We start from the raw sequence: 26,922 nt of genomic DNA on the forward strand, positions 1-26,922 counted from the left end.
TTTTTAATGTTGTGGCAATTTTTCGACTTCATCCAAATCACTTCAGCGATTACAGAAACTAGATTTCTATGATGGCTGCAGTGGTAAACGGAAGGAAATAAACTGGTGAATTGTTGGGTTGTGCCTGTGTGGATGTATTATAAAGAGTTCCTGCTGTTTCCCCTTCAAAATATGAAAAACAATTTTTTTTCTGAGTTAATGTATGATAATTCTGATTCATAAATCAAATATCAAAGGCTAAATCACCTGTCATGAACTTAGTTTGAAGATTAGCATGTTTTGTAGCCTTGTGTTGCCTCCTCGTGGTGAACGAAGAGAGACTATTTAGATTATTCATACACCTATACATAAAATTGTTGCTTTAAAACAGGCTGCGTTGACTAATTCATCTTTCTACATAAAAGGTTTACATTTTTGGAAAAATGCCAGCCTCCATTTGTTGCTAAATAGTGTTTTTACTCTGAAACATTTGCAAACATTATCTATAACTTTATCACCGAAATGAACAACTACAGATGCCACCAGAGATAGTTTTGCAGAGATGGATCACTGTTATAAAAAAGAAAGGGACAAAATTGGAACGGACAACGGATGTAGAGAAGAAAGTCCCGCCTTTTTGGATAAAAATAGCCAATTGCCTTTTAGGTGCAGACATCGCCTGTCGGTCAGCTCTAGAATGCGCATGCGCATTAACTGAAACAACCTGTAATATAGGGTTTTTAGCGTGATCTGAGCTAGTGAAGCTCGATTTATAAAATACATGTTGTCAGGTTGTACTGCTGAGTTGGGATATGTGCTTTTATCATAATCTTGATGGACCAGTTTGCAGGTAACGGTATTTAGCTATTCAAGCAGATAGGAGCTGTACTTTTATGCCATTTGTATGCATAGAAATAGCTGCCCGAGAGTGTTCCAAAAATGGCCGCTGAGAGGATTGACTTGCTGATAAACTTCGAAGCATAGCATTGATTGGCCGATATCCATGTCAATCAATACCTCCCAACATGACGTAGATGTACTTCCTCTTCGCATCTTCTATCGACTGTTGTTCTTAAAATGGCGCCGTTGGACCTGGATAAGTATGTTGAAATTGCGAGACAGTGCAAGTATCTTCCTGAGAACGACTTAAAGGTGACTATTTGAATGACTGTGTTTTCTTTCAGAATGTTACACATATAAGCTGTTGCGTGATTTATTAAGTCCTGAGGGACAAAGTAAAGTATTTCTGCGCATGAATCTCCAGTCAGTTAGCTTGTGTTCCGGTATTTATTTTATCTGTATTATCAGAGAACAGTATTATATACTACAAAAAATAGCTGTAATACATGATAACTGTTCTGGTGTCCACATGGGGCAGCTAATTTAAGCTCTTTTTTGCTATCAAGCGAAATAATTTTGGTTCGTTTGAAACGCCCTTCTGCGCATCAGCAACCTCGGGCTTCGTTTCATTTAGACATTTACGAATATATTTGTTTTCGTAAGCAGTTTTCAGCCTAGACTAGACTGAAACCTTTTATGTAAACAAAATGTCTTCTGTATGGGTCCATAATGCAATCCATATTCTAATATAATTTCTCAAAATATTGATACATTGTGTTTAATCTGTACAACTGATGAGTTTGTTCGCTTCTTGCCTCTTTATGGCCTTAGACACAGTGATCTTCTGTTGTCATAAGTGATACGATTCCCTTTACAAGCTTGTTTTCTAAATATGCTGTATCTTCTCTTTCTATTGCTTTGGCAGAGATTGTGTGACTATGTATGTGATCTTCTGCTTGAGGAATCAAATGTACAGCCAGTATCCACTCCAGTCACTGTATGTGGGGACATCCATGGACAGGTGTGAGCAGGCCCTATCATTGCATCATTGTTATCTGCAGATGTTGTGATGTTTAATTTTTTTCTTCAAATATCACAACTTGCTTATTGACACAAACTTTTTTTGGTCCATAGTTCTATGACTTATGCGAACTCTTCAGAACTGGAGGACAAGTACCAGACACAAACTACATTTTCATGGTAGTTTATCCAAAAAGAAAACTATACAACATACCATACATTAGAGGTCAAACTATTACCATTTAGATATCATTTTCACCAATATGTTGTTGCAAAAGACCAATAACTGATTAATTATCTGATAGATTCTGATTTATAGAATAAAATATTTCTTGTTCTTTTCCCACTATGATGGGCACAGATATTGAGGCTACAAAATGATCCCCAAAGCAGTTTTTTGTTAAACCAAAATCCCAATGATAACCAGAAAAATTAAGAATTGGTGTAAATGATGGACTTTTAACTATAAACTGGCACAAAATAGACAGGGGACTTTTGTTTTGAAATGAGAGGCTCTGCACTTTTACTATTCTCTATATGTAAATATTTAACAAAATAAGCTTTTTGTAGGCTATAAAATCACCAGATTATGAGATTTGTGTATATAGATATATGTACTGTGCAAAAGTTTTAGGCACTTGTGAAAAATGTTGCATAGTGAGGATGTCTTCAAAAATAATGAAATTAATATTTTTCATTGAACAATTAATGTCATACAAAGTCCAGTAAAGATATCTTTATACAATCTCAGACTGACACAATGTTCAGTGGGGGGTTTTGTTTGGACCGTGACATCTGTTGCAGAGCTCCCTGTTCTTCTATTCTAATCTTTTCTGTTTGCAAAAGTAAAGTTAGTGTAAAATGCATTTTGCCTGTTGACACATTAAAGCTGAAGATATAAATAACCATCTTAAGACAAATACTTTTGTGAAACATCTTATGTGCCAAAGACTTTTGCACAGTACTCTCTGTGTGTGTGTGTGTATATATCTCACCAGATTAGGTTATTAATAAGGAATAAAAAAAGAAAACTATCATTAATTATCTGCATTGATTTTTTTTTCTGATAGCTGATGTTTCAAAAAGCAACTATTGGCACGGATTAATCTGTAAAATTTGCAAATCTATCACGTCGATATATTGTATAGTATTTGCAATTTGTTAGCTCATTCTTTTTGTCCTGTTTTATCACCAAGCGCTCAATTGAGAGACATTTAGTCTGTTTTCTTTCCTCTAGGGTGACTTTGTTGACCGAGGATACTACAGTTTAGAAACATTCACATATTTGCTAGCACTTAAAGCAAAGTGGCCTGACCGCATCACACTGTTGCGTGGCAATCACGAGAGCAGGCAGATCACACAAGTGTATGGCTTTTATGGTGAGAATATAGAGACTGCAGAAATTGAATGCATGTTGGCTATATTACAATGAACTTGATTAAAATTAATCGAATAGTTTAAATGTAAGATTTAATGTGCTTTGAGGTGCTTTATTATGATTTGATTGTCTCTCAACATTTATTCTCTTTCTGGCTGTAGATGAGTGCCAGACTAAGTATGGAAATGCAAATGCCTGGCGATACTGCACTAAAGTATTTGACATGCTGACTGTTGCTGCTGTAAGTGTTGTCATATGAGTACAATTATATTTTATATATATATAAAAAAAATCTTCACCCACTGAAGTAACCAAGAATGGCTCTAGGGATTCTTTTAGACTTGTATTACTGTAGATCTAATTCAGAATCAATTTAACATGTTTAATTTAATATGCTGCCCTGCATTCCTAAATGAGTTACCACAATGAAATATTGTTTGAGAAGGAAGTGAGCTTACATTAAATTTACTAAGAGGTGTGAAATTTAATATAAAATCTGTGTGATGAGGATGAAAACCCCAAACTGTTACTGGGATTGAAAATTACAATTTCTAACATGACTATTTGTATAAGATGTATTTTCCCTCTGCTGTAGTTGATTGTGATGTTATGATTTTTCCAACAGTTGATAGATGAGCAAATCCTTTGTGTACATGGTGGCCTTTCACCTGACATAAAAACTCTAGACCAGATCCGCACTATTGAACGCAATCAAGAAATCCCTCACAAAGGAGCATTTTGTGATCTTGTCTGGTCTGATCCAGAAGATGTGGACACCTGGGCTATCAGCCCCAGGGGTGCTGGCTGGCTCTTTGGTGCCAAGGTTACCAATGAGGTAAAAGCATTCTTTTTATTTACAGTCAGTGTATTTAGTCAATTGTAAAACTGTGTCTTAATGGAATAGTTACCCCCCCCCCAAAATAAAAATGTTGTCATTTATGGCACTTTTCCACTACACGTTATGGAGCTCGGCCCATTTCGGAACAGTAGGAGCAACATCAATAGCAGCACTTGCGTACATCCATGTTTGTTTACATTAGTGTTGTCACAGTACCAAAATTTCAGTAGTCGGTACCAATACCAGTGAAATTTCACGGTACTCTATACCATTTTTGGTACCAAAGCAAAAACAGGTTACTAAACAACACTTTTATTAACAAAGTTAACAAAACATTAGCAGCAGAACTAAGAACAGAAATATGCCATTGAGCAACACAATTTAAATATATTATTTTTGAATTATAATAAAACTGAACAATGTATGCTTAAAGTATTTTTGAACACTTGTATAAGATTTGCTTCAACTTTTGCAACTTTTAATTTAAATGTTTACCAAGTACTAAAAATCAAAACCTAAATAAACAAGCATACAATAGAATTAATAAAAAACTATTTCCAAATAATGTGCAAAGTGCTCTCTTATTAATAAAGCTGCATATTGCCAATTTTCTTCATGATAAGAAATGCATAGTGACACATATAGATATTATGATTAAATAAGTTCTAATCTAGCGGCATGAAGCGTCCGCTCTCCAGGGACGAGTGTCCCCGAGGCAGAGTCTCTCTCAGCCGGGTGCAGTTTTAAGCTCTCCCCCTGAGATCGGGACATTCGCGTAACTCATTGAAGAGGCACCGACCACACAGAGAAATGACGGTTTCTGAGTTTATAGTTATTAACATGAGCTGCTTCTGTATTATTTGGACTTTAATAAAGCTATAACGCATTAAATTTTATTACATTTAAGATGTAACGTCGGGATGTTTCCTTTAAAGAGCTCTGCCTCCGCTTATTCCACAACGGTACATGCTTCTGAATGTACTTTTTTTTTTTTATCATTCCCTAATACTTTGGGATCTACATAAAATAAACTGTGAAAGTTTCGAGTGCATCTGGACTGATCTGTGTAATTCTTCCTCCATCAGGCGTGATCTGCTGCTCTCACGCGTCATTGTTATAGTTTATTGTGATTTAATGTTACGTTAAATGAGATCAAACGACTATTCAACAACTATTTTTCTCGTCAATTTTATATTTTCTACGATGTCGATCATGTCGACTAAACGTTTCAGCCCTAATGCAAATTATTTAGTTGCTTGAATAAATCCGGGTGTCTTGTCTTTCATGTGCTTTATTAAGTTTGATGTGTTTCCTCCTTTCGTCAGAAAATTGCGAAAGCAGTGTTTACAAATAGGTTTTTGCTGATCTATGATGTTTCCCTAACCTATGAATTTCCAAACCTGGCTTTTTCCACTTTTCTTTTCGACAAGATTCAGTTGAGGCTCCGCAGCAGCTGCTACTTTGCTTGTCGTCATCTTTTTTCTTGTTGTGAGCGTTCAAAAGTTCCCGACTCTGCATGGGAACCGGGTAGACTCGGTACCCCGGTACCTCCAGAAATTCTGGTATCGTAAATCATTTTTTTTTGAGTACCGACTTGGTACCGGTATTTTTGACAACACTAGTTTACATCTTTCATGCTGAGTTTTTGTCGGATTGACTTGACAGTAGGGTTGCATTGTAGACTGGTGCTACAGTAATAAACAGTAACAAAAGCTTCAAACTAAAGTAACTAAAGCTTCAAAATAGTGATGGTGCCACAGTATTTGGCATAAGTTATGTTGTATGTGAGGTAGTAAATTTTATTTTTGCTAAACTTTTAATTTTAATCAGACCTATGCCTAACATTAAAAATATATATATATATATTTTTTTGGTGACGTCCCCTTCACGCAGTGCCCTTTAAGAGTGCAAAATGCTGTTTAGAATTTACATGGTATTGTTTATTTTTCAATGAGAGGTATTCTCATGCTTCAAACACACATGTGGTTGTGTCTCTAACAACGTTGCACTTGTTAATTTTTTTTTTGAAATGCATGGTGGCGGAAACTTCGCTAAGAATCATAAGTGTGAACTATCTCATCACTGAGGTGTAAGATCTACCCGGTGTGTGTAATCTGCGTTCGTGCTGCTGTTTACCAGGAGAAAGGGGCTGAAGCAGTTGTAATAATGAAACGGCTGCTCAAAACAGTCTTTTCAACATCACAATATCTTTATTTTTATGGTGCCAACATTCAAATAATCACAGAAATATTGGAGTAAATGTTTAAAGCCGTTGCCGTTTGAACTGGCTGTTTTTATTATTATTATAATTATTATATTTTTTTACATCAAACTATCGTGTGGTATTGTGATACTACTTGGTATTATGATACTTTAGCTGGTATAGTATCGTAAGATATGATTATGGTATCATGACAACCCTACTGAAAATCTGGAGTGATCCACAGTCGTTTAGTGTGTGATGCCTCTTTTTGTATGTATTCATTTACGTAGTCTGTAAGTATGTGATTGTTCATATTTTAAAAGTGGTGTAGTGAAAACCAGCCTAAAAGCATTTATCTAGAATTCGAGCAGATCAAGATATGTTTTGACTGATAAAATAACTATATATCAGGCATTTTTGTGCTGCTGTGTTAATGGTTGCAAACGGCAAAAAGATGGAAAGCTGGTGCATGTGTGAATAGCAGATGTGGTACATTTACCAGTAAAGGCAATTCTGCAATTTTACTGCAATTTAACAGGTTTCATTTGTGAAAGTGGCTATTGTCGGAATTAAATTAAATGTTATGATAGCCCTAGAGCTAATTTAGTAAAAGAACTTTGTTTATGCTTGGGACAGATTTTAACAATTGCATTTCACACTATTTTTGATATTAACAGCAGCTGAGGATATTCATAAGACATTAAATTTGTCATTCTCAAAAAATATTTACTTGCACTGAAAAATTCAGTGGGATATACCATTGTTTAACAAATATAATACCATTAAACTTGATTAATTGACTCTTTCATAAATGTCTGGCATACTATACAAAGTAAAAAAAAAAAAACTGGTTTAGTTTTACCTTTTTTTTAAAAAAAATTTTTTATGCCAAATCTGAATTGTTTGTTTTCTTCTATTATAGTTTGTTCACATCAACAACTTGAAGCTGATTTGCCGTGCACATCAGCTGGTTCATGAGGGCTACAAATTCATGTTTGACGAGAAGCTAGTAACTGTTTGGTCGGCCCCGAACTACTGCTACCGCTGCGGGAACATTGCCTCAATCATGGTCTTCAAAGATGTGAACACACGGGAGCCCAAGTTATTCCGGGCTGTTCCTGACTCTGAAAGAGTCATACCACCAAGAACGACAACACCCTACTTCCTCTGAGGTCTTCATTGCCCCTTGAGTCCAACCCTCTCCTTTTCATTGTTCTGTCCAGCTCTTTTTATTTTCTTTAATTTCTCTGTATGGACCAAAGTTTTTTTTTGGTTGTGTAAAGTATGAAGTAATCTCCACAATAACAACTGTACCGGATGGTCAGGATTATGAACCCTGCTGACTATGTTTAAGTTTTTCATTGTTTGGTCAGTATGAACTTGTTAATGTGACCGTAATTAAGTGGACAACCTCTTTATATTTTTAAAGCCACTCTTCTTTCAGGGCTTTAAATGTACACCCCCTAAAAACCATCGACCATTTAAAGAAAAACACTTTATGGTGTAACAACTCGGATCAGAACGTGGTGTTTCTACTATTAAGAGGACAGATCAGAAAGAGAGAGGCTGACACAAATACGTGCTGGTCATTGTGTGCCTAATTTCTCAAAAACGGACAGTGTTGTTCTTTTTCGTAGTTTTCAAGTGTAGAAATGGGTTGATGACCAGACAACATTATAAAGGAGGCTGTGATTATTTTGTACATTAATATAATTGTATTGATTTAATCATTTTTCTCAGATTTGTTGCAATTTATTGTAGAAAACGGCAAACCATTTTCCGATTAAATATAAAAAATAAACGCCTTTTATTAAGTTAAATAACTGGTGTTGTCATCTACTGTTTGTCAATTCCGTTACGGCGGCGCAGTTCACTTTAAAATCGAAAGAGGAGTTGGACGTTAGTCCCTCCTCCATATCTAAGCTGTAGTATGATTGACATCCCAGACAACCAATAAAATGTTTCGTACGTCACTAACAGACCGCTGGGATATGAAAAGCAAGTTAGTTTGAGAGGGTTGCCACAACAGAACACAGGCAATGTGAATTCGTAGATGCCGAATGGCAGATGCTCCATTTTCTATGGGAGGGTGATTTGAATGAGGTGGATGTAAATGACGGTGCACCACTGCATTAGAGGACCGGATGAGTGTCGGTGTGCGCTATAGCCGCGCGCGAACTGGAAAAGGTGTTCTCGAGGAGCTGACACGAGATCGCTGCATTAAACTACATCAGAGCTCAGTTTGGGTCTACAAGCTATCAGTGACTATTTGACAGATGCACATTGCTCAACGTAAGGTGACGGGGCTTCATTGGCTATCACGCTTCATGCGTTAAAGACAAACAAAGCTTAAGTTACCACGTCTTGGTGGACTACCATAATCAGTCAGGCACACATCACTAAAATAGTATTTTTATTCCATTGTTGTCAGAAGTGAAAGTGCATTTTTTTTCTCTTTATGCAGTAGTATACGTTTTATATTACCCCCATCTTTAAGGGCTTCATACATATAAACAATAACATAACAGAAGTGAACATCAAAGCCATTCAGTCATCATCAGCGGAATATTGAGCATCATTTAGGTTGCCAGGAAACCGCAGTCACAGCACCGGTTAATGCTACAGTTTTGTCAACTCTAATGGTCTTTTTGAGGACAAACTCATTGTATGTTCACTGCTGCTCCCCGAGCAGTTCGAGCCAATCCGAGTGTGACAAAATCATGTTAACACAGCTCTGTCGCTTTTGTCTGGCCGCCTCTGATACCGTTACACCATTCAACCTACAGTTCTATCTTTGAGAGAGTCACACAGAGTTGTCGTGTATTACATCCTGATCTGAGAGAAGCGGACAGCCGTCGGGCGAGAGGTAAGTCATTGTATATTTTAGACTCGGGGTTGATGCATTTGGGAGAATGCTGGATGGCTTTTATGTTGTGAAGTGTCACTGATCTGACCGTGCAGCTTTGACTCTAGTTGATGTTGTCTTTCACTGGTAACTGATGTAAAACAACAGCGATCGCAGTAAAGCATTAAGTCTGTGTTCTTGCTCAGTGAGTGGAACCTGCTGTTCACACTAAATGCGTCCTTACGCTTGAAATGTCAGATAGAAGGTAGAACGCAGATGGCTCGAGACGCGCCTTTTCTTTTTCACTTGACACGGCGTCTAAAAAACGCATGAAGCTGAAAAGAAAGGTTAAAAGAAAAACAGCGAGACGCGGCGCAACGGTCAAAGACATCCGGGTAGTGCATGTTTACATAGAAAAACAATGCAAAAACGCGTTCGGTTTGAACGGCCCGTATTCTCTACGTTTTGTCCATATTTCCACACTTTGTCTATTGTTCATTTAGTCCACCCAGAAATAAAAGCATCGAGCCGGGAGTGATATTGTGAATGGAACCTGAGCCCAATATCCTCTGTGTATTATTACTGAATGAAGACGTTAGACAAATTATTGGCTGTCGCAAGAATTATGTGCAGCCTGTTTATTCATTCTGTCCTGCAACAGAACGGATTTGAATTGTGCAGAGCGTTCGCTGTTCCTCTTGTTCGTGTTAAGACTGCATCGTCCGCTCGTGCATAATGTGTGACAGAGGGCAAGTGCAAATGCTTCATATCATTGTATAGGAAGCTTATTACGTCTCTATTACAAATATGCATTGAACTTCAAGGGGGAGTTCCTATGATAATTATGCGAGAAGAAATGAGATGATCGGGAAACGCTGCCAGTGGTATAGGAAAAGAAAGATTAGTTTCAGACAAACATGTTTTAACCATCACCAGGATATGTGAAAAGAAGCACCAGGTTGCTCAGCTGAAATGACGTCATGTAGACAGGCTTGTTAACGAAGAATGAGCTTGTATATGATAATTATGCTTTGTGACTATCTGTTTGAGTATTCTCTTGGAATAATGGTCAATTATGCAAATTCATTTAAGCTCCAATTCATGCAAAGGGATTGTTCACCCAAAAATGAAAATTCTCTCATCACTCACTCACCCTGATGCCATTTTAGATGTGTATGACTTTTTCTTCTGCTGAACACAAAGATTTTGTTGAAGAATATTTCAGCTCTGTAGGTCCTCATAATCGCAAGTGAATGGTGACCGAAATTTTGAAGCTCCAAAAAGCACATAAATGCTGCACAAAATTAACCCATATGACTCGCGTGATTAAAACAATATCTTCTGAAACGATATGATAGGAGTGGGTGAGAAACAGATCAATATTTAAGTACTTTTTTGCTACAAATTTTTCTTTCTGCCCAGTAGGTAGTGATATGCACAACGAATGCAAATTGTAAACAAAAAAAAAGAAGCAGCATTTTAAAGTAAAAATGGAAATTCATAGTAAAAAAGGACTTACATATTTATGTTTCTCCACCACACTTCTATCGCTTTAAAGATATGGATTTAACCACCGGAGTCTTATGGATTACTTTTATGCTGCCTTTATTTGCTTTTGTAGCTTCAAAGTTTTGTTCACCATTTACTCGTATTGAAGGACATACAGAGCTGAGATATTCCTCTAAAAATCATATTTTGTGTTAGGGCTGCACGATTATGACAAATCATAATTGCTAATTATTTCCTTTGCTATTGTAATTACGATTATTAATTTAGATGAATATAATTTACATTAAAATACTTGTTTTGTTTAGTGCAGCTGCAAAAACAAGCTGATAACTGTGTTCCTGAATTGCATTATTATTTAACTGCATGAAAAAACAGTGTTATTCACATTTTGTATTAATTATACACAGTATAATTTAGATAGTGAGCAATACTGATATGCCTTTTGACTAATTTAAATGCCTCTGATTTGTCTTTGCCTTCGTGCACATAATGGCCCAAAAAATATGTTGTAAATAGAAACATTTGGAGCAATGGTAGTACACCAAAATGGAATGCTGTCATTGACATTTTACATGATTATATAATTGCAACAGCTGTAAATGTTATCTCCTCAGCAATGCAAGTTGGTTCCAACAGTGTACACCTCCAAAAGTGTAGTGGAGCCTCTCACTTATTCCATTTGTTGGTATCCTGCATTATATAGGATACCTGCCCTATTTTCTTTGTGCTTAATTCTTACCTTATTTCTCAGTGGAACTGAATACTGTTAGATAGCCTTGGGATCTTTAGCCATGTCCTCTGTGTTAAAACGCTGAATCACTTTAACTCTCTTCTGAGTTCTGACATCTCCCAGTGCCGATTTTCCGTCAACATGAGCAGTCATGTAGGTTTCTTGGCATGCTCTAAGGGTAGATTAATTCGTCGGCACATGTGCTTGTTGTGACCTCTTTAACCAAAAGAGAGGTTGCCAATAGAAAATCAAATGTAAAAACTAAATGTTTTTCATTTCGGTTCGTTCTGTGCAAAAACTTCTTTTTTTTTTCTTCTCTGGTTCAGATGTTCTGCAGCCTCCTTTCCAGAATGGTTAATAATCTTCTTTTTAAAATGACAGTACTCTGTGCTAAGGGTGAGTGAAATACCAACTGTGGTGTTGCTGGATCTCGCAAGAGAAACAAGCAACATGGTATGGAAAAACAAGCCCAAAATAATCCACTTGCCTCACTGAAATAAACTAAAATTAGCTATTATTTTTTTCCTGTGTGGTGGATTAATCAGCTTAGAAATAATAACAGCAAAGTTAAATAAATATAAACAGTTAAGTATAATTATAATTAAAAATCTGTTTCTCAATCAAAACCCGGCAGTATCAAATCTGCATTAATGCAACATATCTAACAATAATTCAGTGAAGACTTGGAAACAATTGACTTTTTACCTCTAATAATGTTTTTCATGTATTTGGATTAGCTGTACATATATATGAAGTAACATTTATTTATACATAGTTGTTAAAAAGGTCTTCATTCAGAGAATGCCACATCCACAATGGGCAATAAGGCAAAGAAATGTGTGATGCACAGGACATGTTTCAAACATGTCCTGTGTTTCAAAGGACATGTTTAATTTTTTTGGGTAACATGAAGTAATGTAATTCCAAAAATTCACTGTGATAAACCCTTTGGCATTTAGTTTCATGAAAAAAACGTGAATTATAACCGTTGCCAGCATTTAAAAATATCCTTTTCACTCTGGAACAATTGAAAATCACTGTGTTCTGGATTCCGGTTACGTTCTGCTCCAAAATTGTGTTTGTTTTTTTGTTTTCATTTCATTCCTTGAACCATTTTTAGTCCCTGAACCATAATGAACCATTCATTTCATGTGATGACTGATATTTATAGTTTACAGGAAAAATATTTTTTCAGGCTGATCTTTTAACAGCAGGCCTACTTTTAGGATGCATTACAATGTATGTCTATGTGTCCCCTTTCTTCTGATAAAATGTGTTCTATGAAGCAGTGACTAGAGAAAAAAAGTGGTAAAGGGATATTGATTTGGCACTGATTTTAGTTGCACATGTAGGCTACAGTAAATACAGGTTATAGATCTACACACACTGTCCTGCAGTTCTTTTTCTGCAGATGCATAGCTTATGTATTTATATTGAAGCAGTGGATATGTGGGTCAGGCACACATCTCTGTACAGAAGCCTTTTACCCCTGCTGGGTTTAAAGAAGGAGCATTCTTGCAGTCCCTTGAAGAGACAAGGAGATCTTTCTCTTATGCATTGAAGCTCCAGCCAAACCGTTCCCACATCCTCTGATCATCAATACTCACAACAAAAGCCCACTGAGTTGCTGGGATTGCATCCATTCTTATCGGTCATTTGTTTCAGCACCCTGTAGCACTATGGATACGTGTACATCCTGATTTTTTCAATTACACTTGTTAAAACCAGAAAATGGAATTCTTTCAAACTTCATGTCAATATTGATCAGCTTATCGATAAACAATAGTCATTTTGATATACTTATTCACAATGGGTGCCAGTGACTGTTAACATGCAATATGGATTTAATGTGCCCAGTGAATGCCATCTGATCAAGACAAAGAAATACAAACTGGTTTAATTTAGATTTTTGAATTCCCTTGTGTAATAGTGGGTAAAGTTCCTGTGGCAGAACTGCCGCCCCTCCATCTCATCATCGTCGTCAACCTCTGAGGGCCGTCCTTCAGGCTCATGATGGGTGTAGGGAGGAGAGAAAAGAGACATATAATTAATAATCCTCTTTTGGGCATCGGGTTGGAACGAGGCACACCTGATGTGTGTTTGGCCTTGTCACATCTGGCAAATAAACTTAGAGCGGGGCTCTTCTCGGGTGCTGGCACCTATTCTCCATGTGTGCACACACTGGCATTCTCACATGCCCAGGACCAGAGTGGGGAGGGTTTAGTTGAATTAGATGTGCCGCTGGAACCATTCCTCAGACCCCCAGCACGAATGAGATGCATCACCGTTGAGGTCAGCATGCTTGCTGCGGACAGGCTATAGAGGACCAGGCTGCCTTCCCCTCTCACAGGCCTCCAAGGACGGCAATGCTCCACTCCCACGAACCCAGGAGGGAAGCGCGTGCGGCTGTTAGACCCCACTCAAGCCTGGGCTATTCCATGGACACATCCCCGACCCTTCACTGGGATGCCAGATTCCCATTTGTTTTGAGCACCATTCCCCCTGGACACTATTTTCCACATTTATGAACTTTTTATGTTTATTATTATTATTTCTAATAAATGCCTCTCCAAGGCTTGATGCCACACACACTGTGTCGGTTGCTCAGCCCACCACAGCCCTTTCACGCATGCAGCAACTTTGTAGCTTGATGTCGCTAGTCTCTGTACTGTGAAGTTGCTAGTAGGTGTTCCTATTGCTGTTGCTTTAATGGTATTGACGGACTGCATGTCTGGCTACGATTATGCATACACACGCCTTTTATTTGTTTAGTGTATTAACCTGATTTTTGTTTCAAGTCTAAGGACAATTCCCCTGAGACTGTATGGTGTATATCATCACATACTCCATTCATTATTTGTCTGCTTAAATCAAGTTATTGTGTGTCGATTTGTTCCAACACAAAACGCATTACCACCAACCCTTTCTGATGAAAATATTAAATTTCGCCAAACCACACTTGCTAATGGCAAGATTTATTATGAATAAGGACTTCTACTTTGGCCTGTTTGTCACCCAAAACCGATCATAAGCTTATGCCTTTTTATATTAATCTGTACGATTTTAACCAAATTTTCCTGAATTTTCTTGTTCGCTTAGCACATAAAATCTCCAGTATCTGTCTCATGTTGAAAAATATGGTGAATTGAGAATTAAGTGGAATAAATGGCAGCCTGTAAAGCAGTGTGTACAACAGACTTTTCCATTCAACAAAAATCTGTTTGCTGTGCTAGACTGTAGCAGCAAACAACCACTATGAAACCTTAACAGAAGTTTTCAAAGTCAGACATTATGTATCCCTGAAAGTTGACACTGCTACAGTACACTTACTCATAAATACCTGTAACACACGTGTGCATAAGGTGTTCTTTAAATTGTAATCTTGCATTCAAGCACTAACAATGCACCATTGCACTCATATCCATATATATGCATTGCATGTATTTATTATCATTACTATAGATGAAATGACTGTTTACAAACAAAAGCCCTGCAGCAGTACTTTCGGGTCCTATTTGCACCCTAGAAAAACATGCTTTCAATGAGTGCTTTGTTTAAATTGTGCTGAAATGGCAAAAAAATAAAATAAAAATCATTTTTTGGTTTGCATCCAGCACGTGAAAAAAAAAAAAAAGAGAAATATTTTCATTGGATTATCAAAAAATAGGCCTTACTATATGGTTTTGTAATAAATAAAGCATTTTTGTGTTGAATTTCCAGACAAAATAACCATATCTACCTTTTATATAAGATTTTGATTACTGTGCCTTGCCTACTGTTATGCTACAGTGTAATAGTTAAAAATAATAATTATTTTAATTGTGACAAATTTCTGTTTTGGTGAAACATATTCAAAAGACATTCTTGAACAGTCCATATGCCGATCTTGGTGAGCAATCTGGAGGCTGAGCAGGGGTGATGGACATGCCCAGGTTTTTTTTCCCATTCAGGCCACCTTGGACTGACAGCTGAATGTTTGTCTTACAGCCCACCAGACCTGACTACATGCATGCATGCACATATAAGCACACAAGCTGACATTGTGCACAGTTTCAGGCAATAAATGAAGTTTCTCCCTGCAGTGCCTTCCAATGTCAGCAAAATACATCATACATTAGTCACCCTTATTGGCTTGAACAGGCCTTCAACATACCATTGTTCCATTTATTTTCACAAAAGTAATGGAGTTAGAGCATTCCATGCAAAAAGACATGCGGCTTCATTCAGAATGCTGGAAAACACACAGGGATAAAGTAGCTGAATGGATGATTTCTTAAGGCAATACTTTACATTAATATTGTGTAGTAAAGCTGATGAAAAACAAATGATACATTTATTTTTGTTAAAGGGATAGTCCACCCACAAATTAAAATCCTGTCATTAACTCACCCTACAGATTATGCATAATAACGTGAAAATTGCTCACAGCAGGCGATTTGAAGTTATACAGTATGCTAATTGTATTTGTTGAAGGTTATGTTAAGACCTACTCCAAGGAGTTGTATCTGTTAAGTCATCCCCTTTAAAGCAATGAATAACATTGCTAAAATCACTAACACCATCAACTAGTCGGTTTTCTATACCTACAACATTGAGTCATTATGGCTATTCTAGTTTCTAAGGAATTTTTAAATGAACCAAATTGCTCTTTCCAGTTGTTTCACAAAGCTGTCTTAAATTTTGTGCTTTACATCTTTATCATGTATTTTTATCAATGTGAATGGTCGCATGTGGATCTCACTCCTCTCACGTGTGGTTCTTTCCCCACCCTCAGCTGGTCTGATTTAACATCTGATCTGAGCAGTAAGCACTGCACATTCAGCCTTAGGCATGTGTTTACATCTATCTTTCACTCTGTCACACTCTCTTTCCTGTTCTTTCTTACTTTTCTCTATGCCATTGACATGCTCTCTCTTTTCCCACTTTACACCCCCGATCCACCCCACAGACACACACACCTCCCCGGGCTTTTCTCATTTTAGCCAGAAGAGTGGCACATTTCCTCACTCTGACACTGATTTTATCTCTTGCCACCACAGAGAGACCATGTGTGGTGGTGTTTGGTTTGGATGACACTATATAATCTCACACAAATACATAAGCCATATTCACAACATACATAATAACTAAATATGTTTGATGAGATGTAAAGCTTATGAAAATAATGTAACTTTATGTAACCAGTGTAATCTCAGTGAAAATGGACAAATCTGCCTTTTGCATGAAACCAACCCTGTTCCAACTGCACAGAGCAGACATTGTGTCATCTTTATAGACCTTTATTACATGGCTCTTGGTCAATTGAGGAATTGAGTGGTCAAATATTATATATTATTTTGTGTGTGTGTGTTTGTGTGCAAAATATTTTTACAGTGTTGTCTTCCTTTGATAAGGGGGATAATAAGTGGAATTATTTTTGCAAAATAAACCCCTTCAGGGTGATAAAATATATTGATCAACTTATCCTGGGTTATTTTGTAATAAAGTCTGACTGACTGTATATTATGCATACTTGAAACCTGGAGCTTGTTTTTGGCCTTTGAAATATCTTATGCAGACACAGAAGAATATTGGATGAGATGGGAAACCACCTAATGGCTCTGGCAAAATGGTGATAATAATGCTTATTTATCATTAAACAAACAATATACCTATTATTTGTAACAAGCTGACACCAGGTAACTTTTATCTAAGCAAGTTAGAAAAACATATACTGTAAGTATAAACTAATGCCAAGGTCTCTAGAAAGAGGTTTGGTAAGTTTATATTTACGTTCTACACAGTCGCGTGATCAGTCCGGCAGTAGTGACGTCTTCCACTGGTGATGCGGGTAGCGTGCAGTGGGAAGGGCGCAGAGTTGCGATCCAGTAGTCATTGCCACGCTGGGCTGGAGGATGCTGAACTTCGGTTGTGCCAAGAGGGTCCTTAAAATGTGGACTGGGCAGCTGGGATAGTTGAATCTTCACAGGGTCCTTTGCAGGCTGGCTGCGTCAATGAGGAGCCATGTGGGACAGGCAATGTCTAGTTTTGTATAAACTATTTTGTAGTCTCTTTCCTTGTCGGGTCAGAAACTCTGCACGTGGTGTGTCTGTTGGTGTCTTCTTCCCTGTCGAGTTGGAAAAGCAGAACAAGGGTTTGTCTACCCGGGGTCATGTTTATCCCTTTCTGATGAGGAGGAGATTGAAATCTGGTGCCTTTCTGATCCTGTAGTGTGATTGGCCACTGGTGTCTGAAGTAGCCACAGTGTTTCCCACCCTAGTGTGGAACTCATTTGCATAGCATAAAGTACAGTGTTAAAACAGTGTCTTTAACATTTTACACATGTGTTATTTCTTTACCAAACCTCTTTCAAATTATTAAAGGCATCATATGGAACAGATAGAGACCAAACACGATAAGAAATGGTTAAGTCATTGTCCACGCATTCGTTTATCTGTTAATAGGACTGTCCTGTGAACAGCTGTGTTAACAGTCAATAATCATTAACATAAACTGTGCCTTGCATGAAGATAGAGTGGATGTGTTGCAGTTTATATTTATTTAAGGCCTCCAAACATAGGTATGAATAGATCTCTGTGTCCCTCCACTGCTGCTGCATCCGGGAGGTCCTGAAGGAATTTCTATGGCAGTTCTTGCCTAAACCCTAGGAATAAGTTTGATGAGTTAAAGTCAACCTGTAGTCCAATGAGAAGTCCTCTCCTTGGTGGTGGTGGGTGCAGAAAGTCCCCCTTCCTGCCCTGTAAGAGGTGTCTGGCAGTTGTCTTGGCATCTTATCTGATGTTTCTGAACATTTGTTTATGTTCATTCACCAATGGTCCAATCACAGTGTGGCACAACTTCTGCAACAATGGCAGTTAGAGTTAGAGATCACATGACCAGCCGAATAATGCTCAGTTTATCTCAGTAACCTCTCTATTATTAGACAGTGATCAAGTTTATGTGGACGCCAGAAAGCTGTTTATTTGCGAGAAAGTTGCTAAAGTCTCGTGTTTGCGTTTACATGAGCTGTGTTAACGGCTTTCTCTTTAGTCCCGCATTCAAGCGGCTCAGTCTGTATAAACAGCTTTCTCCATGGAAAAGTAATTTTCTTGCGACACTTGTGTAAATAACAAACATGGTATTTGAAGAAGACTTTGCTATTGTATTGTCTGTTTCTTCACTTTATTTCCAGATATTCCAGAGTTGTTGCTGTGTTTGTTTCCTTCACTTTATATCATGACCTGAAGTGGAATTGCACTGCAATATTGGAGTTTCCCTCTTAAAATTTTGGGATTCCCCAATATATTTACATATACATGAATGTGAGGGACAGTCAGTATTTTACATTCGTGTGTACTGTATAAATGGGTATTGTTTATAGTATATGTGATTTTCCTACTGTACTTCCAGAAATGTTGAATTCTTTACGCTGTGTTGACATGTTGTTGGGCTTCATCCTATGATGTTTGTTATCCGGTCTGTTTACACATGTACACTCCTCAAAAACTGGTTAGAATGCTGCTTATGCATTTACCTGACCACAATAAGCCGCATTCTTCAGGAGAATCCAAGGTGTGTTAAACCGGTTTCCCTTAATCCCTTAAACGGCATAAGGAAATCAGTGTTCTTGTTTACATTATGTTTCAGAATGCCGCTTTCTGCAAAAACCCTTGAATAAACCTTTTTCTTAAGTGCATGTAAACGTGGTAAGTTTCGGTGGTAGAAAACAATGGCATCAAGAACCAAACACTTGCTGTTGCATAACGCCGCACCCACACTAGTAGGTGTTCGTATGAAGTCCAATGCCACCTTCGTATCGACCATAAACATTTTTTTTATAACTATTACTGAGTGCACTTTTGAAGAAAGCTTCTTGCTGACTGAATTTGGTGTTATTAATTTTCATGAAGTTTTTCCATAGACAGAAAAATTTATTATTTTGAATATATTGGTGAAACTTTTGTTCCAACTCTAACCAACACAAGTTCCACAGAGTGTGTCACTTGGTTCGGAGGTGGAATTAGTCAGTTTTTGCCAAAGCTGATTCAACATCTGCCCACGTCACTGCTGCAGATACTCATACCTACAATATGTCAGTTCAGAGTTCTGTGGCGTCCTGTTCAACTGTGATTCATAAAACTAGCCCCCACCACTTGAACAGCTTGTTTGCGCTAATGACTCTCCTCTTAGTTTATTTTTTTTTTTACATAACTGCCGACAGTTATTAACTTTTCTGTTTTGTTTCCAGCAGCTGCCATGACAGGGGTTGGGGCAGAAGATGACATCCCTCTCTGTGAGAGGAAAACTGTCACAGACTTCTGCTATCTCCTGGACAAGTCCAAACAGCTTTTCAATGGCTTGAGGTCAGTCTCTTCTCTGTCTATGTATGAGTGTATGAGCATTTAGCTGTTTGTTTGTGGTCTTGTTAGTCTTCCAGATTGCTGTCTGGCTCTTGTCATGCTGTGACCTTATGTGAACTTACTCTCAGCTCACACTCTTATTTTTGCACTCTTTTTTGGTGTGTGTGTGGTTGCTGTCTCTGAACCCCTTTACACCTTGTATTTGAGATGTGTTTGGGGCGATCTGATCACAAGTGGACCACACCAAATACAGGTGTAAACAGGGTCCAAAACATTTTGTGATTGGAACACCCAAACCACATTGGGAGGTAGATGAAAACACATTTGACACATTGACATTTGTATTTTGTAAATGCTAAAATAACCTAATGCATCCTTGACCAAAGCAAAGGACTGCCTACTCACCTGTCAACCAACCAATATGCTAAAACAAGGGGTTTAAGCTTTGCCAGTTATGAGTGGCTTTAAAAGAAATTAACCATCCAGTTGGAAAATTTTAAAAAGCACATACATATACATGCACAAGACTTCATAGAAATACAGCATTGCTGGTCACAGTTTCTGTTGTGTTTTGTGTGCTGGTCCCCCAGCATGGCATGCTGGTGTGCTGGTGACCCTACCAGGCTTCTTAATTAGCTAAACCAGCATCACCTGAAAGACCATGCTGGTCAACAAACCTCACCAGCTGGGTTTTTCTGGTTAAAAGCATGGCTAATCTAGTCCACCTAGCTGGAAAGCACCAATCCAGCACTGTCCAGCATCAACCATCTTAGACCAGCATAGGAATTGCATGCTGGTTAAGCTGGATTTTTAGCAGGGAAGTGATCTATGTACACTAGTCACAAATTTTAGATCGAATATCCGATCTGAAGTGGTCACAGGAGATGCATTTGCGATGCATGTGTATATGTGAATGCCAATCTATATCACCTGACCACTTATGATCAGATCACCCGAGTCCAGGTGTAAACAGGGCATTTATGATTTGATGTTGGTCTGTTTTGCTTAGGGATTTGAGAGCCCTTTATTTTGTCCAGTGTCTGGTTGAAGGGAGCTGGCTTTTACATCTGAATGAATCTTGAGCGCTCCTCTTCCACCCTGTCATATCTGCCAGTGTTTGTCTCTGCATTACACACACTCTCAAGAAATGAATCACGTCACTCAGTGTTTATCACCATTTCTCAGTGGCCAGTAGTGCGTTTGAGTTAATCAGTCATTTTTAGCTTTGACTATTTATAGGACAAGTATGTCAGTAGCTGTGGGCGCTATCTCCCTCTCTTTTAGTCTTCTCTCTTTCTTTCTTTCTTTCTCATCTTCACCATCTCTATCCTTTTCCTATACTCTTATATCTTTGTTCAGGCCCAATCTTTATTTGCATGATGTTGAGTGTCTCTTATATTTTTCAGTTTTTTTTGTGACTTTATAAGTGACCCTTGCAATCCAGGAGGTTTGTTCATAGGGTAACCCCACATGTTCTAGTATTTAGATATTCATGGTGTTGATTGTTGTGCATAAATTTAAGTTCATCTTATTAAAGTTAATTTAATAAATTGTACACAAAATCTCCCATTACAATGATTGCGGTCACTCACTGTAGGTTAACACTGTTTGAGACCTGCATTTCCACGTGGGCTCAATGACGCTCCACACAAAGTTCTGCACTCTCACGAATTGTCTCTTTAAAAACAAAGCTGTCTAATCAGCATAACAATTCAATTATTTACACCGCGTCTGTGCCTTGATTAGAACGGGATCGTTTTAGTTTTGTCGTGTTGCTCATTTGCAGTGTATTTAACATCTACATTCAAAGCGAGCAGTACAATATGCAATGAATCAAAAATATTTACAAAGTGCTTTTCGCTCTTGTTCTACAGCTTCTTATCAAGTATCAGGTGATGTTTCTTTAGTATTAATTTTCATGTGCCGCGCGAACAGTGCTAGAACATAAAGCAAGCATCTGGGAATTCAGATGGTTTAAAATATCAGTTGTCATTACTAGGACAGAGGACTAATCTAAGTGGCTCTGATTGGCCATTGCCGTTTCATTGCTCAACGCACATGTTAGTGATTGGTTAGAATACTCAACCGCTGCAAAAACATGTTGTAAATAGAAACAATTAACGCAACAGGAGCAGGCTTAAATTGGACGCTGTAATCGTCAATTTCCACGATTACATAATCGTGGCAGCCGTAATTGTGATTAGTTTTTGATTAATTGTGCTGCCCTAGCTAATACTAGAACAAAAAGTTTACAAACACTTGATAACGTTTTCAGTAGATGTCAGCATTAGCATTGTAGCACTAGCCCAGGCATTAAGGTGCATTTAGTTCTTTATTGCTCTTGCATGCATTTTTTTCATACGATGCTGCATACCAGTAAACAAATATATGCATATAGGACCTATGAATTTCATACCTTAATTATAGCATGTGTCCAGAGCAAAAGCAGTGCCAACTTGTAGGGTTTGTTGCTTGTTATTAGGCCACACCCCATGGCCTGTTTCTCCATGCTAATTAGGCTGTCTAACCAGTAGTGGCCTACTTCTGTTTTTGATGCTTAGCAACACATTAAAGAGTTGAGTAATGAAAAGGCTATTATTAATTGGTCTCATTTCCTTATGTAATACTTTCCCTACTTGATAACTCACTTTGTCTCACCTCTTTGGCTTTGCTCACACTGCAGCTGAATGTAGCCCAAATCTGCTCAAATCTGACACTGGTCTCTGAACAGCCAATGCTCCTAAAGTGACCCGTATGGGCAACACTCAATGAGCATGTGTATAACAAACCACATGTTCATCGTTAAAAGATGTGTTCATTATAATTAAAACAATAATTTGCCATTATGTAATTTGTTCTAAATATTATAAATAAATAATATCTAAAACTGAATCAGCAAGTGATGCCACGTCATTTGCAGTTGTATGGTAGAATTGTAATGTGATATTACTTGCAAAACACACCATAAAATCAAAGGGTAGCTGGAAAAACATTTATGACATAAATAAAAGTTAAGAAGAGTTGTTGTTTATAATTATTTTAAAGATATACATTGTCTTGCTTGCATTCGTGTTTTGTTGAGTAATATAAAACAGTTTTCTGTGACATGAGTAAGAGCACGGTTACATAAATCTACCTCTATATATTTGCATGTGCAAATTATACTTCTATAATCCAAACAAATCACTTAACTCAATTCTTGAAGCCTATTGTTGTTATATAAGCTCAAAGTCAAGGGCCATGGCCATGAAGTTTTGGTATTTTCGTGTAAGCATGCGCTTAGTCAAGGTTCAAGTGAGTTTGGTGAAATTGAGCATGCAAAGCGCTAATGGGGTGAGTCAAGTGCAATTTAATTCTGAGGTTCTTCTCCATTAATTGCACCGTCTACGTCCTATTATATAGTCCATCATCCGCTGTCAAGCACCAACAAAGACAGCACATTCATAATAAGTTAGTAGTGTAAATGGACTGTATACAATGAAGTAGAAGAATAGAAACATGGACTTCACTTTATAACAAGAGTTGGAAAAAATACCAGTACAAATTATATCATAAATATAATTGTAAATATAAACATAATAATAATAACTGAAAAATATTAATGGCCTACAGATAGTCTAACACATATATTACTTGCTCGTGGAATATCCAAACTGAAAATGTTGAAACTGCATTTAGACTTCTCAAACGTCTTAACGAATGACCTGTTTCTCAGAAAAATAGATAATTGCACTTTGCGTCACTTTATTAACATACAATACACCCACAGTTTGTGCGCATACACTCACAGATAGCACAAACACTCCCACCCACGGCCATTTGCGCTTTGCGCTCGCACCAAAACAAGATCAACATTTGCATGTCACCATGCAAAACACAGACTCACACACAGGCCAATAACATAGACAAATGGATGGATACAGATTTGTGAAATTTCCCAGTGCTGTTACACTAAATATAACTGCAGCACTCTTGGTATGCATCTTGACCAATCAGATTAGTGAACTGGAACAAGATTTTGTATAAAATGGTACAATCAAAACATTGTAGTACAAGAGATCTCATCCATAGTAAACAGATGTAATATTATTTTGTTACCCCTCCACTATACCACATCTGGCCCCTTCTGCACACAGACCCCATCCTTTCTCCCTCCTTTCCTGCCATCCCTAATTTACAGGTCTGTCCCTGGCTGTGGTGTGCCAGTGAGTCTTGCGGGTATTAATGCTGTCAGAGAGGATGGGAAATGAATGGTGCATGGAATGAAACTAAAGCCCTCCTTAATGACCGCACCTATCTCCTTTCTGACCTTGTCTCTCACAGCCCGCAAGGGCATCGGGGTGAACCATAAATCTCACAACTCCATCTCTGTAACCTTATAGTGTGTGTGTGTGTGTGTGTGTGTGTGTGTGTGTGTGTGTGTGTGTGAGTGAGAGTGATGAATGCTTGTTATGAATGGAAGCCGTGCAATTCCAAATCAAATGTGCACTATCGTCTGTGTGCACATGCTACTGCTCCAGGTTTAACTGTAACCTTCATGAATGAAAGGAGGTGTGTCTGTGCGCTGGTGCTTTACTTCATTGTATGCTGTGTGTATGCTGTGTTTTGCAAGTCTGTTTGTGCATGGCTCTGTCAAGGTTATGCCTAGACATGATTACATTTTAAAGGTAAATATATCTTCCCCTTACTTTCCCTTAAAAATGAAGCTTAGAGGTTCAAAAAGGATACATCATCATTACTGTAATCATGTGTGAGCATGTGTGCTTGTAAAAGAGGACTTTTGTATATACCGAGTGCATTCACAAGCTCACTTCCATCCCTAGTCCCTGCCTCTGTTGTCATAGCAACTCTCTGATGATAACAATAGGGCCTAGAGGTTTTTTGGGAGGGTACAGGGGAAAAGGACGGGAAAGGAATACAGAGCGAGAGAGTAGGTGGAGGAGGCAAAAAAAAGCTCCAATTGATTGCAATAGCTCATCAAATTCCATCACATCGTCTGCACTATGACTCACCACAGCCCTGCCCAAACACTCACCCACTCTCACTTTCTGACTCCATCCCTCTCTTGTGCATTTTAATGCTCTGTGCTCTGTCCCACCTTCTCATCAATGTCATGTTGATGCTAATGAAGTGCATGGCAGCCATAACTAGTTGGATTTTTATATGCCTTCTTTTTATCTGCATGTCCACATGATGTCTCGTGGCCCACTGTAGTCATGTCATGGCAGAGGGGCTGAAATACCTTATATAATGATATGTGGGTACAGCGGTAGGGCAAATGTGGGGTGTCATGAAATCAGCAGTATGTGGGAGAAGACAATTATGCAAGGTATGGTTATAGCAGGGCTGAACAATCAAACAGTTTTGCTAGAATTTGTGAATAGAAATTAAACAAATATAACCATGTATTTTATTAGTACAATGAGAGTTATTACACAGTGTCTACATCAGATGCATTTAACATCATGCTGCCACTATCCACACTGTGGAAATGTTGCATGTTTTCTCCTGATCTCATGAAATTAACCCATTCGCACCAAGTGTAATTTGAGGAGTGTTGCAACAATTTCTGATGTCTGCTTTGCTATTGTCAAATCTTGGGTGGTCAAACTTTAGCGGGTTGCCATGGACGCTAGTTAGGTTAGCGGTAATGTTCTTTCTATCCTTCGTGCCGGTCACACGGCTTCACTCTGGTCACGCTTTACAGTCGTGGACAAGAAAATGGCAGAAACTAATGTTATCAATAAGAACGCATGATTTTATTCTGCCCTCAAAGATTAACATTGGCTCAACCAATGGTGTGAGTTTGGGGCACGGCTATCTGTTTTGTCTGGCCAAAAAAGATTGCAAAGGATTTGGAAAACCTGTAGGAAGTTTGCAGCAACTTTAGAAATTTTTGTAAGGGGTACAGCTCGCCGAAATAACAACAGGAGTACCATGTGAGCATAAGCAATTGTAATAGAGTGATTTAGGATGTTATTCATGGAGTACCTTTATCTTGTTAAAGCGTGTGATTGTGTATATATCCCCTCAAGGCTTGCTGTAGAACGCCTATGTCTATATGCAGATTTCAGTGAGTAAAGAAATTGGATTTAATAAAAACAGACTCTTGCGCCTTTGCTTTTTGATTTCATTAGTCATTTAAATGGAGGAGAAAGATGCAGGAAAATGCTTGGTGGCAGAATCACTATGAATTACAATCAGCATTTGTGATGATGTACAGAAGATCAGTTCAGAAAAGCTTGATGTCTTGTCAATTCTTCAGTAAAAGAAGAAGCTCAGTGGTCACTTGAAGAGAACACAAGAGCATGCCCCGGCAACAGAACAATTTTTTCTGTCATGTTGGGTCCTTTTTTCCGTTGCTGGAACTATAAACTCAGCAGGGAGTCCTGACGGGCAAGGGATGAACGACCTCCCGCTGGCTGACACTAATGCGTGCTTTGTCTCCCTCCACCTGGCTGATGATTATGTAAATTAAATATCTGAAAATCTCTGGAAAAATCGGCTTAAGCATCAATTAATGAGGAAAATGTATCATTCAGTTTTTTTTGTTGATCTCTCATTCTTGCAGGGATTTGCCTCAGTATGGACACAAGCAGTGGCAGTCCTATTTTGGCAGAACATTTGACATATACACCAAGCTGTGGAAGTTTCAACAACAGCACAGGTCAGCCATCTAGATAGATCTATTTTTGAAACAGAAAGATCTATTTTTACCAAAAGCTCAAAAAGAAAAGCAGTTTTTTATTTTATTTTGAGCTAATTAAGGCTTAAGATTTAACATGTGTAATCAAACCTCCTTTCAATAGTTTCTTAGCACCTTATCAATGATCTCAGTGATGACAAGCGATTTCTTATTTGTGTTTGCTTTATTGGAATATAGACAGGTTCTTGACAACCGGTATGGTCTCAAGAGGTGGCAAATAGGCGAGGTCGCCTCAAAAATTGGCCAGCTGTACTACCATTACTAGTAAGGAGGCTTTCTTTTGACACTATTGGATTATTCAGGTTGACTAAAATAAGGTTTCAACAGCACTTGAAGAATTTTGTTACAATTTGTGTGTGTGTGTGTGTGTGTGTGTGTGTGTCTCCTTTAGCCTCCGCACCTCAGAAACGAGCTACTTAAATGAAGCCTTTTCTTTCTATTCGGCCATTCGCCAACGGTCATACTACCACCAGGTCAACAAAGAAGACAGGTGAAAAGCAGCTGTGATGAGCAAAGTTGATACATTTATCAACTT

General features: G+C 38.1%; 2 protein-coding genes across 4 annotated transcripts in view; both read left to right on the forward strand.

Annotated features, from left to right (window-relative positions):
* The first annotated feature begins 996 nt into the window (after positions 1 to 996).
* Positions 997 to 7,716, forward strand: ppp6c (protein phosphatase 6, catalytic subunit). The gene is made up of 7 exons (XM_052124833.1): positions 997 to 1,131; positions 1,745 to 1,840; positions 1,954 to 2,019; positions 3,077 to 3,218; positions 3,379 to 3,458; positions 3,843 to 4,052; positions 7,181 to 7,716. The coding sequence occupies exons 1-7, from the start codon at positions 1,057 to 1,059 to the stop codon at positions 7,427 to 7,429; spliced, it is 918 nt and encodes a 305-aa protein (XP_051980793.1). The 5' UTR covers positions 997 to 1,056; the 3' UTR covers positions 7,430 to 7,716.
* Positions 7,717 to 8,622: 906 nt separating this feature from the next.
* Positions 8,623 to 26,922, forward strand: part of scai (suppressor of cancer cell invasion) — a 30,735-nt gene continuing 12,435 nt past the window's right edge. For 2 of the 3 annotated variants that reach the window (XM_052124800.1, XM_052124808.1), the window contains exons 1-5: positions 8,623 to 9,124; positions 19,570 to 19,684; positions 26,253 to 26,348; positions 26,565 to 26,651; positions 26,779 to 26,877. In XM_052124800.1, the coding sequence (XP_051980760.1) occupies positions 19,578 to 19,684; positions 26,253 to 26,348; positions 26,565 to 26,651; positions 26,779 to 26,877 (389 nt within the window). In that variant the 5' untranslated portion in view covers positions 8,623 to 9,124; positions 19,570 to 19,577. The remainder of the gene's footprint in view (positions 9,125 to 19,569; positions 19,685 to 26,252; positions 26,349 to 26,564; positions 26,652 to 26,778; positions 26,878 to 26,922) is intronic. The other variant, XM_052124804.1, reaches the window with a different exon arrangement.

Source organism: Xyrauchen texanus, chromosome 4 (genome assembly GCF_025860055.1).
Source record: "Xyrauchen texanus isolate HMW12.3.18 chromosome 4, RBS_HiC_50CHRs, whole genome shotgun sequence".
Classification (NCBI taxonomy): domain Eukaryota; kingdom Metazoa; phylum Chordata; class Actinopteri; order Cypriniformes; family Catostomidae; genus Xyrauchen; species Xyrauchen texanus.